The following is a 12185-nucleotide window of genomic DNA, read 5'->3' as shown; positions in this document are numbered from 1 at the left end:
ACTGCCACTGATGACCTGAGGTGTGTTAACGCAGAAACCCATCAGAAGGTTCTAGAGAATCGACTCCTCTACCTAACTCTTCTGTAAAGCCTGGCTCTCAGCGTACCATCTGAAAAATCCTAAATAAGTATCATTTGTTGCACATGATGTTTGTGATGTTCAGGGAGCGTGTCTGAGTTACTCTCAAGGCAAAATCAGGACAGACAAGCTATGAATAGTGATGGCTTTATTTATGAAACAAATAGAAATCTTTCCTCCTACAAACTACAGCAGCAGTTCGACCTGCCAAACACAGTCTGCTGCTGGACGGAACGGGAGACTTGTGATTAACTTTACACAGGATCCCAGGATGCCATTCATTTCTTTCCCACTGTTTATTTCGTGTTAGCCGAGAAACAATCATTGTGAGATTGTCTTTGACTTTGTCTTTAAAGCCAATCAGATTCCACCAGTCTCTGTCTAACGGCGGAGTTCTGGCCCTGTGGTGTTTTCACTCCAGCCCTGTTTGCTCTCCGTCTGCCAGCCTGTTAATGTGCAAACTGTGGCGTGGGCACAGACACATGCTGAAGTGCGGCAGGAACACCTACGGTCTGAGAGCCCTGGCTCCTGGCTGCCCTTGTCCAGCTTGGACTGTCCAACCCGGTCCAATCCAATCACTGGCCTGGCTCCCGCTGCCTTGGCTGGACCACAATCTCCTGTGGCTCCCGTGGCTCCCGACTCTCCGGCTCCCGGTGTGCCTCGCTGCCAGAGATAATCTGGGCCGTCAGACAAGAGGGAATTCCAACTTTGCTCCAATCGCTCGCTCTCTCATCCCATCCCTGTCTGTCTGTGTCTCTCTCCCAGTGAGCAGATTAGATGAGGTGTTTGTTGGAAGGACTGCTCCATTAGTATGAATTTATTCATACCCATATGTCACCTGTCTGTTTTTCTTTCTCCCCCTGCAATCCTCTTCCTCTTCCTTCCTTCGTTCCTCCTTCAATTCCTTTATCCTCCTTTCAGTCCCTGCATTCGTTCGCCGTTGACTTTCATTTTGTTTTTGTTTTCAAATTCCTAAAGCCTCCAGTGGGTATACCTGCTCCTCATCTCCTCATCAGTCTGTCACTCAGATGCTCATTTGGTCTCTTTGAGAAGCTTTCAGTTCTTTCTATAAATTGACTTTTTTTGTCTCAGGAATTTAAAGTTTATGCTTCAAATTAGGAGAGTTGAAACTTTTCTGTGCTATAAATGCTGCATTTTCACAGTGGATACAGATAAATGTGAGAAGGTAGGGGAACAGTAGTGCTCTGTTAATTGTCTCTTTTGCAGATAAGTGTATTTGTGTTTCCCCCCTTTTAACAGGAAACAAAATATTGCATTATTGCTTTTCTTTTAGAGTTTGTTTCCCATTCAGAAGTCCTAGAGATTGCCTTTCTAAAAGAGAAAACAAAGAGCAAAAAACTCAATAACTAATGAATAGGATGTCTGTGATGGTGTCAGAAACCTGATAGTGACAGGTACTGTATAAAAAACACATTCTCCTCACTGTCTACCATTAAATCAGAATAAACCTTCCCATTAGAATTACTGATCTGAGAAAAAGAATTTAGCATTTTAGAAATTAAATTCTGAGTTTTACATTCATGGACACCTCCATCAGGAGATGTTTCAGAAACGTCCCAGAGGAGGTACAGGAGACGGGCCGGAGGACGGGCCGGGGGACGGGCCGGGGGACGGGCCGGGGGACGGGCCGGGGGACGGGCCGGGGGACGGGTCAGGACACACTGGACAGAGTGTCTCTGGGTTGGACTGGAAATTCTGACATTTTATTGTTATTTTTAATTCTGTCAGTCAATGAATTTGTTTTACAATCAGATTAATCACAGTCTGATGCTGCGATTCATCACGATTAATCAGTATACCTAACTTTGTCAGCTTGAAATGTAAATTTTCATGCATTTGTGGTTCTTCCATTCCCGTAAAACAGAATTAAAATGCAAATAATTATCAGATTTTTCTCCTGTAGCTGAAAGCAGTTAATGTAGTCTCCCAGTACTGAACAGCAACTAAAGGAAACTTATTCTGTGTGGAACAGACCATGATAAAGTTTCAGTTATTGCACAACACATCCATACGAGTAGCAAACTTGTTCAGGAGCCAAATGACAGATTCCATTTTAGTTGTTGGGTTCTCTAACCCTTTCTGATGCCACCCTAGGCAACTGCCCACATAGCCCACATCAAAAACCACCTGCTGTCTGCACATTTTCAAAAAAAGTTTTTTTTGTCTCAAACCAAACATGCCTAGAGATCCTCAGTTTTCCAGATTTGTATATTCAGGTATGTTTAAAGGAAGCCATTTTGTTTTAAATGTTAATCTAGAAATGTTGTTTTGTCTGGATCTTGTGTGAAGAGGCGACAGCCGCTTGTCCTCATCCAGCCGTCTGACCGGCCTGATTCAAGCATGAGATAATCTGAGCTCATACATGCAGATGTTCACACCCGGGCTAGTGAAGCAACACAAGGAAGCTGAAAATATTCAACTTTTGTTGCTGTCTGTTGTTATGGAAACCTTTCACCTTTTGCTATCATTTGTCGCTTCCCATGTGTTGAGTCCATAACGCGCTGCTGTGAACTGGGTAACCCTCAGCAGGAGGTAGGCTGTTAGATGTCATTTGATTAATCAGTCAATGTTATTATTGATTAATCATTTGATCAATCAGTAATAACAAAACTGAAGTTATTATTTTTGGACGTAAAGAGGAACGATCCAGAGTCAGTGCACAGCTTCAGTTATTACAACTAAAAACCAGCAATCAGGCCAGAAACCTGGGAGTAGTGATGACCTCTGACGTGAACCTTCAGAGCCACATAAAGACAGTTACAAGTCGACCTTCTATCACCTGAAGAACATTTCCAGGATTAAAGGACTAATGTCTCAGCCAGATCTAGAGAAACTCATCCATGCGTTTATCTTCAGTCGCTTATCTGCACTGCATCCCCAGAACCAGAACCAAACGAGGAAAAGCAGCATTCAGCATCTATGCACCACAAATCTGGAACAAACTTCTAGAAAACTGTAAAACAGCTGAAACACTGACTTCCTTTAAATCTTGACTAAAAACCCACTTGTTTAGAGTTGTATTTGAAATGTAATCAATTACAAATTTAATGATGGAACTTGACTTAATGTCGTGTTTTGATTTTTGATTCTATGTTACAATTGCACAAAAATCCATGAGGGACGGTGGAGTCCCTGCTGAAAATTCTGTGAAAGAGTTGTACAGAGCCTCTTGTTGGAAGCCCTTTGAAAGGCTGTTTATCGTCGTCATCGTTTTAAACTGTGTGATTGTGAGCGGAGTGGGAATAAAAATAACAATAGGTATTTTGTTCCATATAACACAGTAGGAGTGTAACAGGTAATCCTGTTATGGATGCAAACTGGACTAAAAACCAACCTGTTTAGGATTGTATTTGAAACGTAATCAATTACTAATTTACTGATGGATCCTGACTTAATGTCATGTTTTGATTATTGATTCTATGTTGCATTGTGTTTCTGTGTTTGATATGATGAAAAGCACTTTGAAATGCCTTGATGCTGAAATGTGCTATACAAATAAAATTTGATTGATTGATTGATTGATAGGTCAGAATTGGTCAATCGATTAATCAGTGCCATGTAATATTAATGCCTTATAATATTCCGATTAATTGCATGCGTTACCATATTGTCGTTCACAGCCTTAGTTATTTTACAAAAAGAGGAAACACTAAATCACAGGGTGTGTCTGTGGCCAAAACTCCCTGGCCTGTTTGTCTCCTGTAACTGTCTGACAAGATGTTCAACAGCAAAAATAATTAAACCAATAACAATACAAGTCAGAGATGGAACCTGCATAAAGTCAGCCATGAGTGTAACAAAGGCAGTGTTTCACTGAGAATGACAGAGAGGTGTATAATTAACAATACCTAGCATGCGCCTTGAGCTGCTCCAGATGTTTTTGCATATTATTGAGAATAAACAGCTGGGAATCCCCAGCACTAACAACGGGCTCAATGCTGCACCGACTCATTTCCATCAAGGCTGTGATCAAAAGGAACACATTTAATTCATACTGCAAACAAAACTTTCTGAAGTTGGCCAAAGGATCTTCTCTTACGTTCATCCTTCCTACTGTGACAGAGTATAGCATGCTAACAACCGCGACCTTTCTATCCTGCAAGAGAATGTTATACAACAATGGATGTGGGTTGGCTGTGAATAACTATTAACTACTAAGTGCCAAAGGCAATTATTAACAAAATTACTAATTTAGAGCAAAATTGTAAAGTTGAGGGACAGAAAATAACAGCCAAATATCTTTCAGTCTGTTGTTTTATGGCTACTTGCAGTTTGTCAGAACAATAGATGTAGTTCACCACTGATGGAGCCTGGCTCTGCACATAGGAAATGGAAAGGTTTTTTTTCTTTTTTTTTTTTCTTTTTACACATACTGAATAAAAACACATACACACCTTTTGAATTTAAATCAGACCAAACATCTCTTATTTTAGGTTAGCATTACTACATTTATTTCTATTTGCAGAATGGCACAATAATGAACTCAATGTCAGAAATGTATTTTTAAAGTGTTCTTATTTATTTATTTATTTATTTTGTTTTGGGAGTATGAAAACTTATGGTTTCAACAGTGTAGAGAATAAATATGGGCAACGTTTTTTCCCAAAAAACTTCAGAAGGCAATAAAAGATTTCAGTCTTCAGTCAAACTCTAACTACGCTTGTAACGCTGAACTAAACTACCAAGTACACAGAACAGAAACATAAATGCCCCATGTCAAACATAAGAGTTTTATGAACATTTGGGTTATGCAATATATAGACAAACTCAAAGTATTTTTTCAATAATTACTGATCTTCATATCAGCATTGATAATATCGTTATATGGCCATTTGTGGCGGATTGACAGTCCTTTGAACATGATAAGGGTCAGGTTGAGGAATTTGATTTTGTCCAAATTGGCTTCTTTTAGGTGTTTACAGACAGTCTGAGGTGTGATGTGTCTGTTGTGCAGACCAGCAGTCTCATCAGCTGTGTGTGCCGCTGGTCTTGGCCGATCTCGGAGATGGATGAGGGGGATGTGGCGATCCTGTGCTGGAGTGGTCACAGTGGCCGACTAGGATGAGGTCGATTTACATTAGTCTGTTGGAAAGAAAGTCTTAAACGGCCCGTGGTCTGATTATGGACATTGAGCTGTGCAGCTACTGCTCTAGTGGACATCCCTGCATCCAACACGCCAATGGCACGCTCCAGGATACCTTGCGACATCTGAGGCATTATGACTTGTGACAAAATTAGACATTTTGGGGCAGCCTTTTATTGTCCCCAGTCCAGGGATTGTCCAGTTGATCCTCATGTTTTCTGATCACCCCCTGGACATGCCCCATGCATGCACTGAGTAAAAATAACAACTCATTGAGTAATGCTCACTGTCAGCAAGTTGGATTAAGAATTATACACAAATCAAGAAAAATATTACTTTTGCACAATAAAATGTCAGGAAATGCTCATTTACAGTCGTTAACTCCACATGCCAATAATATTGGACATGGGACGTTTATATTTTTGCTCAGTATGTAATTGAAAGAAAGAAAAGGAATAAAATACAAAAATGTAAAACAGAAGAAAAATGAAGCAAAATCAATATCCAGTGAAATGATGTAGTGATATCACATATTAGTGTAAATGTGTGTTTACAAAACAAGGTTTATTGTGAAGAATTTGGAGTTATTAGTTTAAGACTATATTAAGTGTTCAAATATTCAGTTCACATGCAAAACAGCAGTAAAGATATGGAATCATTATAATAAAGTACTGTTTTATTAAATTATTTTCTGAATTTAAAATCAATAGGCTTTTAGACAATTGATTCTTAATGCTGTGTTTGAAACTCCCAATGTTGGTTTAATTCATGTAGGTTAGTGAGACAAGAGAAAAGGAAAAATACCCATAAAACAGAATAAAGTCATGCTTTATGGTGGCCCATCAGTGCTGACACCACCTGTTGCTCTAGAGTCTTAAACACTGATAACTATCTCTCCTCCCATCCCTGCTCTGACCTGACACAATGCAAACATCAACAATGCAAAAAACGCAGCGATTTTTTAAATTGTTTATCCTTAACTAACATTATCTAGAGTTTTTTTTAAAGCAACTTCATGTGTTCATGCTGTGAAACTCCTTCCTGCAAACAGATAAAAATGGGTTCATGCAGTGCATTCTGGGTTTTTACCCGTCTCTCTTGTTTTCTGTCTCCACCTCAGTCCTTCATGGTTGGAGCCAAAACAGAACCGCCACCGACCCATCAAGTCAGAGTAGTAATGATCAGTCAGACACTGAGTGAAAAAAGCTCAAACAGGCTGTGTAGTATTTGCATTATAATCTGTAGTTAAACATTTGTTTTAGTGAAAACAGGGACACCAGTGTCACCTAACATGCAACATGGTGTTGCTTAGAGGTTTCGTACTAAAATCTGGTGGAAGTGATCTGCTGGTAAAATGAGTAAAAGACTCCATCACTGACTGATATTCAGTTTCATTCAATTAACATCAATTCAATTTCTGTTGGGGGCCAAGAAATATGTTTGCTGTTGTCTGAGAGAGTTAAATTACAGCTATGGACTTTTTATTATTTATTATTTAGATTTTTCTTCTAATCGACATTCCATCAGTGCTACATGGTGTACATAAGGACTCTAATTCTTCTCTGCTTAATTCACTCACCAATTACATTTGAGAAGCTGGAGCAGAGGCTCCATATCTGAGTTTTTCAACATCTATCTCCTGCTGTCTATGTTTGTACCCAGAGCACTTTGCTGAAATGCTAGGCTAACATTAGCATGCTGAGTCTGCATCCTGATAGGACTTGTTGATGACTAGTTTCGCAGAAGAAACTTATTTTAAAACCGCTGTGTTTTGTTTTGAATGCTGTAATGTTTAGCAGCACAACAAAGGGCTTTGGTACTTTAACTTTTAAAATGAATGTGTAAAAAATCAGTCGTCCACAACTGATCCTAGAACTATAATGTAAATCTATTGAAGCTGCTAAATGCTGCTGCAGCTCTCACTGACTCTGCCTGCATCCCAACAGGTGGTCGAGAGTGAGGAAGAGGAGGAGTTGACACAGACGGTGGAAGAGGAGGAGGCTGATGAAGGTGGCCAGTTTGATGTGATCCCTCTGTACTCTGAGAGGGCCACCGTCTCCAACCTGGGCTCATCTGAGGCAGGGGGCGCTGCAGCGCCCAGCGCCAGCCCCACTAAACCAGTACTGCTGCTTTTTCTGCTCCTAACTACTGCCCACAGCTGGGGGTAGAACAATATATAGAAGATACACACACAGACATATACACACTCTTTCATGTACACACTCATATCAAATGGTTCTGAAAATAACACTGGTCCGATTGCTGAAAAGGTTCAAGAAACAGTAGGAAGAAATGAACTTTGCTTTTCTTTGTCAGAAGCATCTTCTTGGTTCTTGACTCCTGTCTTTGTTTTTGTTCTTCACTCCAAACATGGCAAATGGCACTTTTTATTTATTTGGCTCTGACTACAGTCACTGGGGGTAGAGGGGGTTCCACATGCTACCTATAACCAGTGAGCATACTTTAATATGTACTTAAAATGAGCACACAGATAATAGTTTCTTTGTTTGAAGTGGCACTGACAGGATCTGTGAACGGCTGCTTCACATTAGCTTAAATTATACATCAGAAATCTGCTGATGCGTAAGCAAGTAGCCAAAACAAAATGTTCACAAAATGTCTACCACCAGCACTAGCAATTTGCAAACATGGCATATGTGCTTGAAAATGGGTAGAAAAGTTGTTAAAGGTCTAGCATGGAGCGAGTTATTTACTTAAAATCAGCACATTTTGTAAATTTGCCTTGATGTTTAAGTAATTATTATTCAAATGCTAGTTACAGCTAGAATACCAGGCAGGTATAATAATCCTGTGTGGAGCTGTCTCTCTGCTCCCCCAAATGCAGGAGAACATGGAAGTCTGCCTCGGGGAAATCACTTTTGAACTCCTTTAAACTACAGCTTTTAATTCTAAAATGGGAGAATCTGTATTCCAGTCAGCTGAGCAGGACGTCAGTGGGGCGAGTTAAACTACCTGTGCTTCTGTAAGCCCAGAATCAGGAAAACGAAACCCTACAGGGAAATGACTTTTGGATTTCATTAGTTATGATTTCACCCAATTGTCATGTGACTTTTGAAACAACTTCTAAATTCTTACAAAAAAATTAAGAAAAACAAAATAGGTATGGAGGTAGAAATACTTCAGAGTTTTGTGTCTCTGGTAAGTCACAGACCTACCAGTAGATAGGATGGTTTGTTACATCAGAAACATGTTTCCACCTGCTTTAGTTCATTAATTCGTTTTTAAAAAACCATCTCAAGGAACATTAAAAGTTTGCAAAATTATGGAAGTTATTTAGAATTTTGCCATTTTCATTAAATGCGATACTGCAAACAAACAAACTAAAGTAATCATTGATGGATATGCTGCAATAGTCGAAATAAGATTTATTAGGATTACTTCTGGAGGCAATTAGTTGTACTTGATTTATTTAGGGGTATCAGAGTAAAGATGGCCAAAGAACACGTGACAATTTCAGATTTTTATTCAAAAGTATATTTTTTTGTATGAAAGCTGAGTTGGCCGGGAAGAGCTACTGATGGTGTCTGTCTGAGAAGGTTTTTTGTCCATCCCAAAATGTGTGGAATAAAAAACATGTGAAAGCTCATAAAGTCAAATATTGTCATATCTTTAGTGTAGAATTCATTTATCCCACTGCATTGGGTATCTTAATTTGTTCATTTTTATTAATTATTTACATTGACAAGATCCAAATCTTGATGCAATAAATCAACTTTTTGTTTTTTACATGCAATAGTTTTAAGTGTAATCTTTGTATTCATGTGTTTCTGCTATGCCACACAAGCGAGAGGCGCTAACCACAGACAAAGCCGCTTCGCCTGGCCCAATGGGGTCTTCACTTTTACTTCAAAAACCAATCTGATTGGACGCTGGAAAAGACTATTGTTGTGTTCAAGTTGTGCTAAAAGTAGTTAGCCTATCAACAAAGTTATTCAATCCTAAAATAGCATCTCAATTCTAAACATGTAGCCGAAGCTGATGCTAACGCTAATGTCAACATCTATAGAAGCTCCATGAAATATCAGGAGTTTCTGAAAAGGATAGAAGAACATTTTGCTCCGATCTGATGGTTGGAGAATGTAAATAATAAATTAAAAAACTATAAATAGGCTATATTTGTTGTTGAGCTCACATGTTTATTTATTCTGTAATTTAGCAGCAAAAAGGGGTTTCTGATGTGAAATGATAACTGTTTTGTCAATATATAGTCTTCGATTAAAATGCAATTAATTAACTACACACCCTGGAATTAACTCCATTAAAAATTTCAATCCAGTCCCACCTCTAGTTTGAATTTATGCATATGAGTCAGTAAGTGAGGAACTGGTGCAAACTGGTTTAAGTGGTTGCATGTGAAAACCCCACAGCTTCGGTCAGAGCCTGTTGTTGGTCCCACTGGGTGTGAATGAGTCACCCTAACCATGACTGAGAGGGACGGGGCCATGGGGGGTTAATGCTCGTGAACATTTTGCAGTGATATTCTGAGTTCTCTAGACTCTCCAGCCAGCATGAATGACAGACGCTCAGTGTGTGAGGAACGTAAGGCAGCAGGTTGGTGATCTGTGTGTTTGTGCGCGAGCATTCAGGCATCAAACATGCAAATGTCCTTTGTTATAATTCGACTCCAGCGCTTCATCATTCCCACCCACGTCAGCACTGCAAAAAAAAAAAAAAGATGCATACACACACATTTGCACACTCGGTCCCCCCCCAACCCTCAACCCCCTCCCCACACGTTCAGCCAATGCAGCTCTTTCTGGCTTTATTGCTCTATTGCTGTCCCCGTCGTCCTCCCTGGTGATGCAGGACCGGGGCCCCGGCCGCTACAGGCGCCGATATGAATTAAGCCGTCATAATAAAAACAATACACAAGAAACAATATGAGCTCTAAAATAAAATGGCAGAACAAATCAAATTGCTCCCCAGCAGGCAAAAAAAAAAAAAAAACACATACAGACTTGGAATAAAAACACTCACTTCTGACAAAGACTGAGACACTGTAAAGGGAATGAGAAAGAGAGATATGAAGGAGAAATTAAGAAAAAAAAATAAGGCCAAGTCCCTGAGTGGTCTTTGTGCGTTTGATGTTTTACTTGTTTTTAGTTGGGAGGCTGATAATCAGTCCCTGACAACATCTCTTTATCATCTGACAGGCTCCTGTGGAGAGGGCAGGGTGGGAGGCGTGCGTGTGGGGGCGTGTGTGTGTGTGTGTGTGTGTGTGTGTGTGTGTGGTGGAGGGAGGTGTACATCAGGCAGTTTTAGAAACAGTGTGCTATAGCGAGAACAGAAAGGACCCTGGAGCACAAACAGCAGAGAGAATCGCAGGCTCTTGATTTTCTGTGTCATATAAATCTTTTGCTGACACAATTTTTTTTCTTCTTGTTCTTTTTCCTTATTCCTGGGGAGTGTGTGAAATTAACTTCCATCTTACTGGTGGCAGTGACAGCGGAGGGCAAGGGGGAGGAGGAGGAATGGGGAAGAGGAGAGGCATGACAGGAGAGGAAGAGCGGAAGGAAACGAGAAAGACTCCAACAACTTACTGGAGACAACAATGGAGCTAGTTATTAGGAAGAAATGAAAAGGCAAATTATGGGGAAAATTAATTAATACACTAATTAATTCAAATTAAATCAAAAGGTACTTCATAGCTTAAGGGTGTGAAGACTGATGGAACCAGGTTATCACTCATTTAGAAATGAAAAAGACACAAAAGGCAAGAAGAACGAGATGCACACAGGAGAAAACAAAAGAGGAAAAAGTGCAAGTGGTCAGAAAAAGGAAGTGAGGTCAGAAAATAGTTTTAGAAGAGAACAGATACAATAAATTATTATAGGTGTTTATCTTCTTTTTGTCATGAAAACTCAGTTTTTTCAATACAAAACAGAAAATATGCAAGATAGATAGATAAATCTTTATTGTCATTGTCACAAGAACAACGAAATTTAAGCAGTGCCATCAGTCAGTACATATGCTTAAAAATAACTCTCACAATTTACACACAATGTAAGAAATACATAACAAATAACTGATAAAAAACTAAGAAATAAGAATAGCCACATTCACACACACAACAGTCATGATGATTAATGGTTGTTTTTGATTGCATTTAGTTTTGTTATTGCTGTAGGGTAAAAACTGTCTCTCCATGTGTTTATGGAATAATAAGGGAAATGGCAGGATGAGGTTACTACAGTCAATAATTCATAATAATAATAATTCAGTAATCTTATTATATATATATATATATATATATATATATATATATATATATATATATATATATATATATATATATATATATAAACTTTAAACAGTTTTAGTTTCATTTGAAAACAGACTGATGGGTTGTTTTGTCAGTGTTTTGATGGCCCCTGAGGCCCCCAACCCACCCCAGCGATGGACTCCTGAAAAATATATAATAGAACATTGGCATGATTACAGTACAAGCCCATCAATGAATTAGAATATTACTGAAGTCATTTTATTTTAGAAACTTTATCACTTAGTGAAACACATTATATTACACACAGTTTCCCAACCTTTATATTTTTTTTACTAATTATTATGATTTTCCTGTTGCTGTTAATGAAAATGTGATAATGTTGTTAAAAGTAATTATTTTCAAGAGGTACTTTTAATTTATATTCTAGTTTATTGAATATGACAAGTGGTTTTAATGGGAGTCAGCAGGACTAAATTGGTCCCTGAGAATAACGAGTGTGAATCTCTGTTATAAACACCATGGGTTAGATACAACTGTGGAATTCTGAAATCAAAATAAAAAGGCACAACTAACTCCTGGCCGAATGTCAGAATTAGTCTTTAAAATAATATAATTGGAGAATCATCTTTAGAGGTTTCTGTCATTTTATTCCTTTTTATGTTCAGCAAAAAGGAATAAACCCCCGGTAAGTGCCAGTAACGTGAAGTGAGGAGAAGAGGAAGAGAAGGGATAATAGAGGAGGAACAACAAACAAAGACG

At 38.9% G+C, this 12185-nt stretch overlaps 1 protein-coding gene across 1 annotated transcript in view; it reads left to right on the top strand.

The window, feature by feature from the left end:
* The window catches only part of gfra3 (GDNF family receptor alpha 3), a 49704-nt gene extending 38314 nt beyond the window's left edge, over positions 1-11390 (top strand). Inside the window, exon 8 of the mRNA XM_044127319.1 lies at positions 7129-11390. Within this exon, the coding sequence (XP_043983254.1) occupies positions 7129-7350 (222 nt within the window). The 3' untranslated portion in view covers positions 7351-11390. The remainder of the gene's footprint in view (positions 1-7128) is intronic.
* Positions 11391-12185: the final 795 nt, after the last annotated feature.

Source organism: Gambusia affinis, linkage group LG09, assembly GCF_019740435.1.
Source record: "Gambusia affinis linkage group LG09, SWU_Gaff_1.0, whole genome shotgun sequence".
In the NCBI taxonomy this organism is placed as follows: Eukaryota; Metazoa; Chordata; class Actinopteri; order Cyprinodontiformes; family Poeciliidae; genus Gambusia; species Gambusia affinis.
This window is presented reverse-complemented; position numbering and strand designations above follow the sequence as displayed.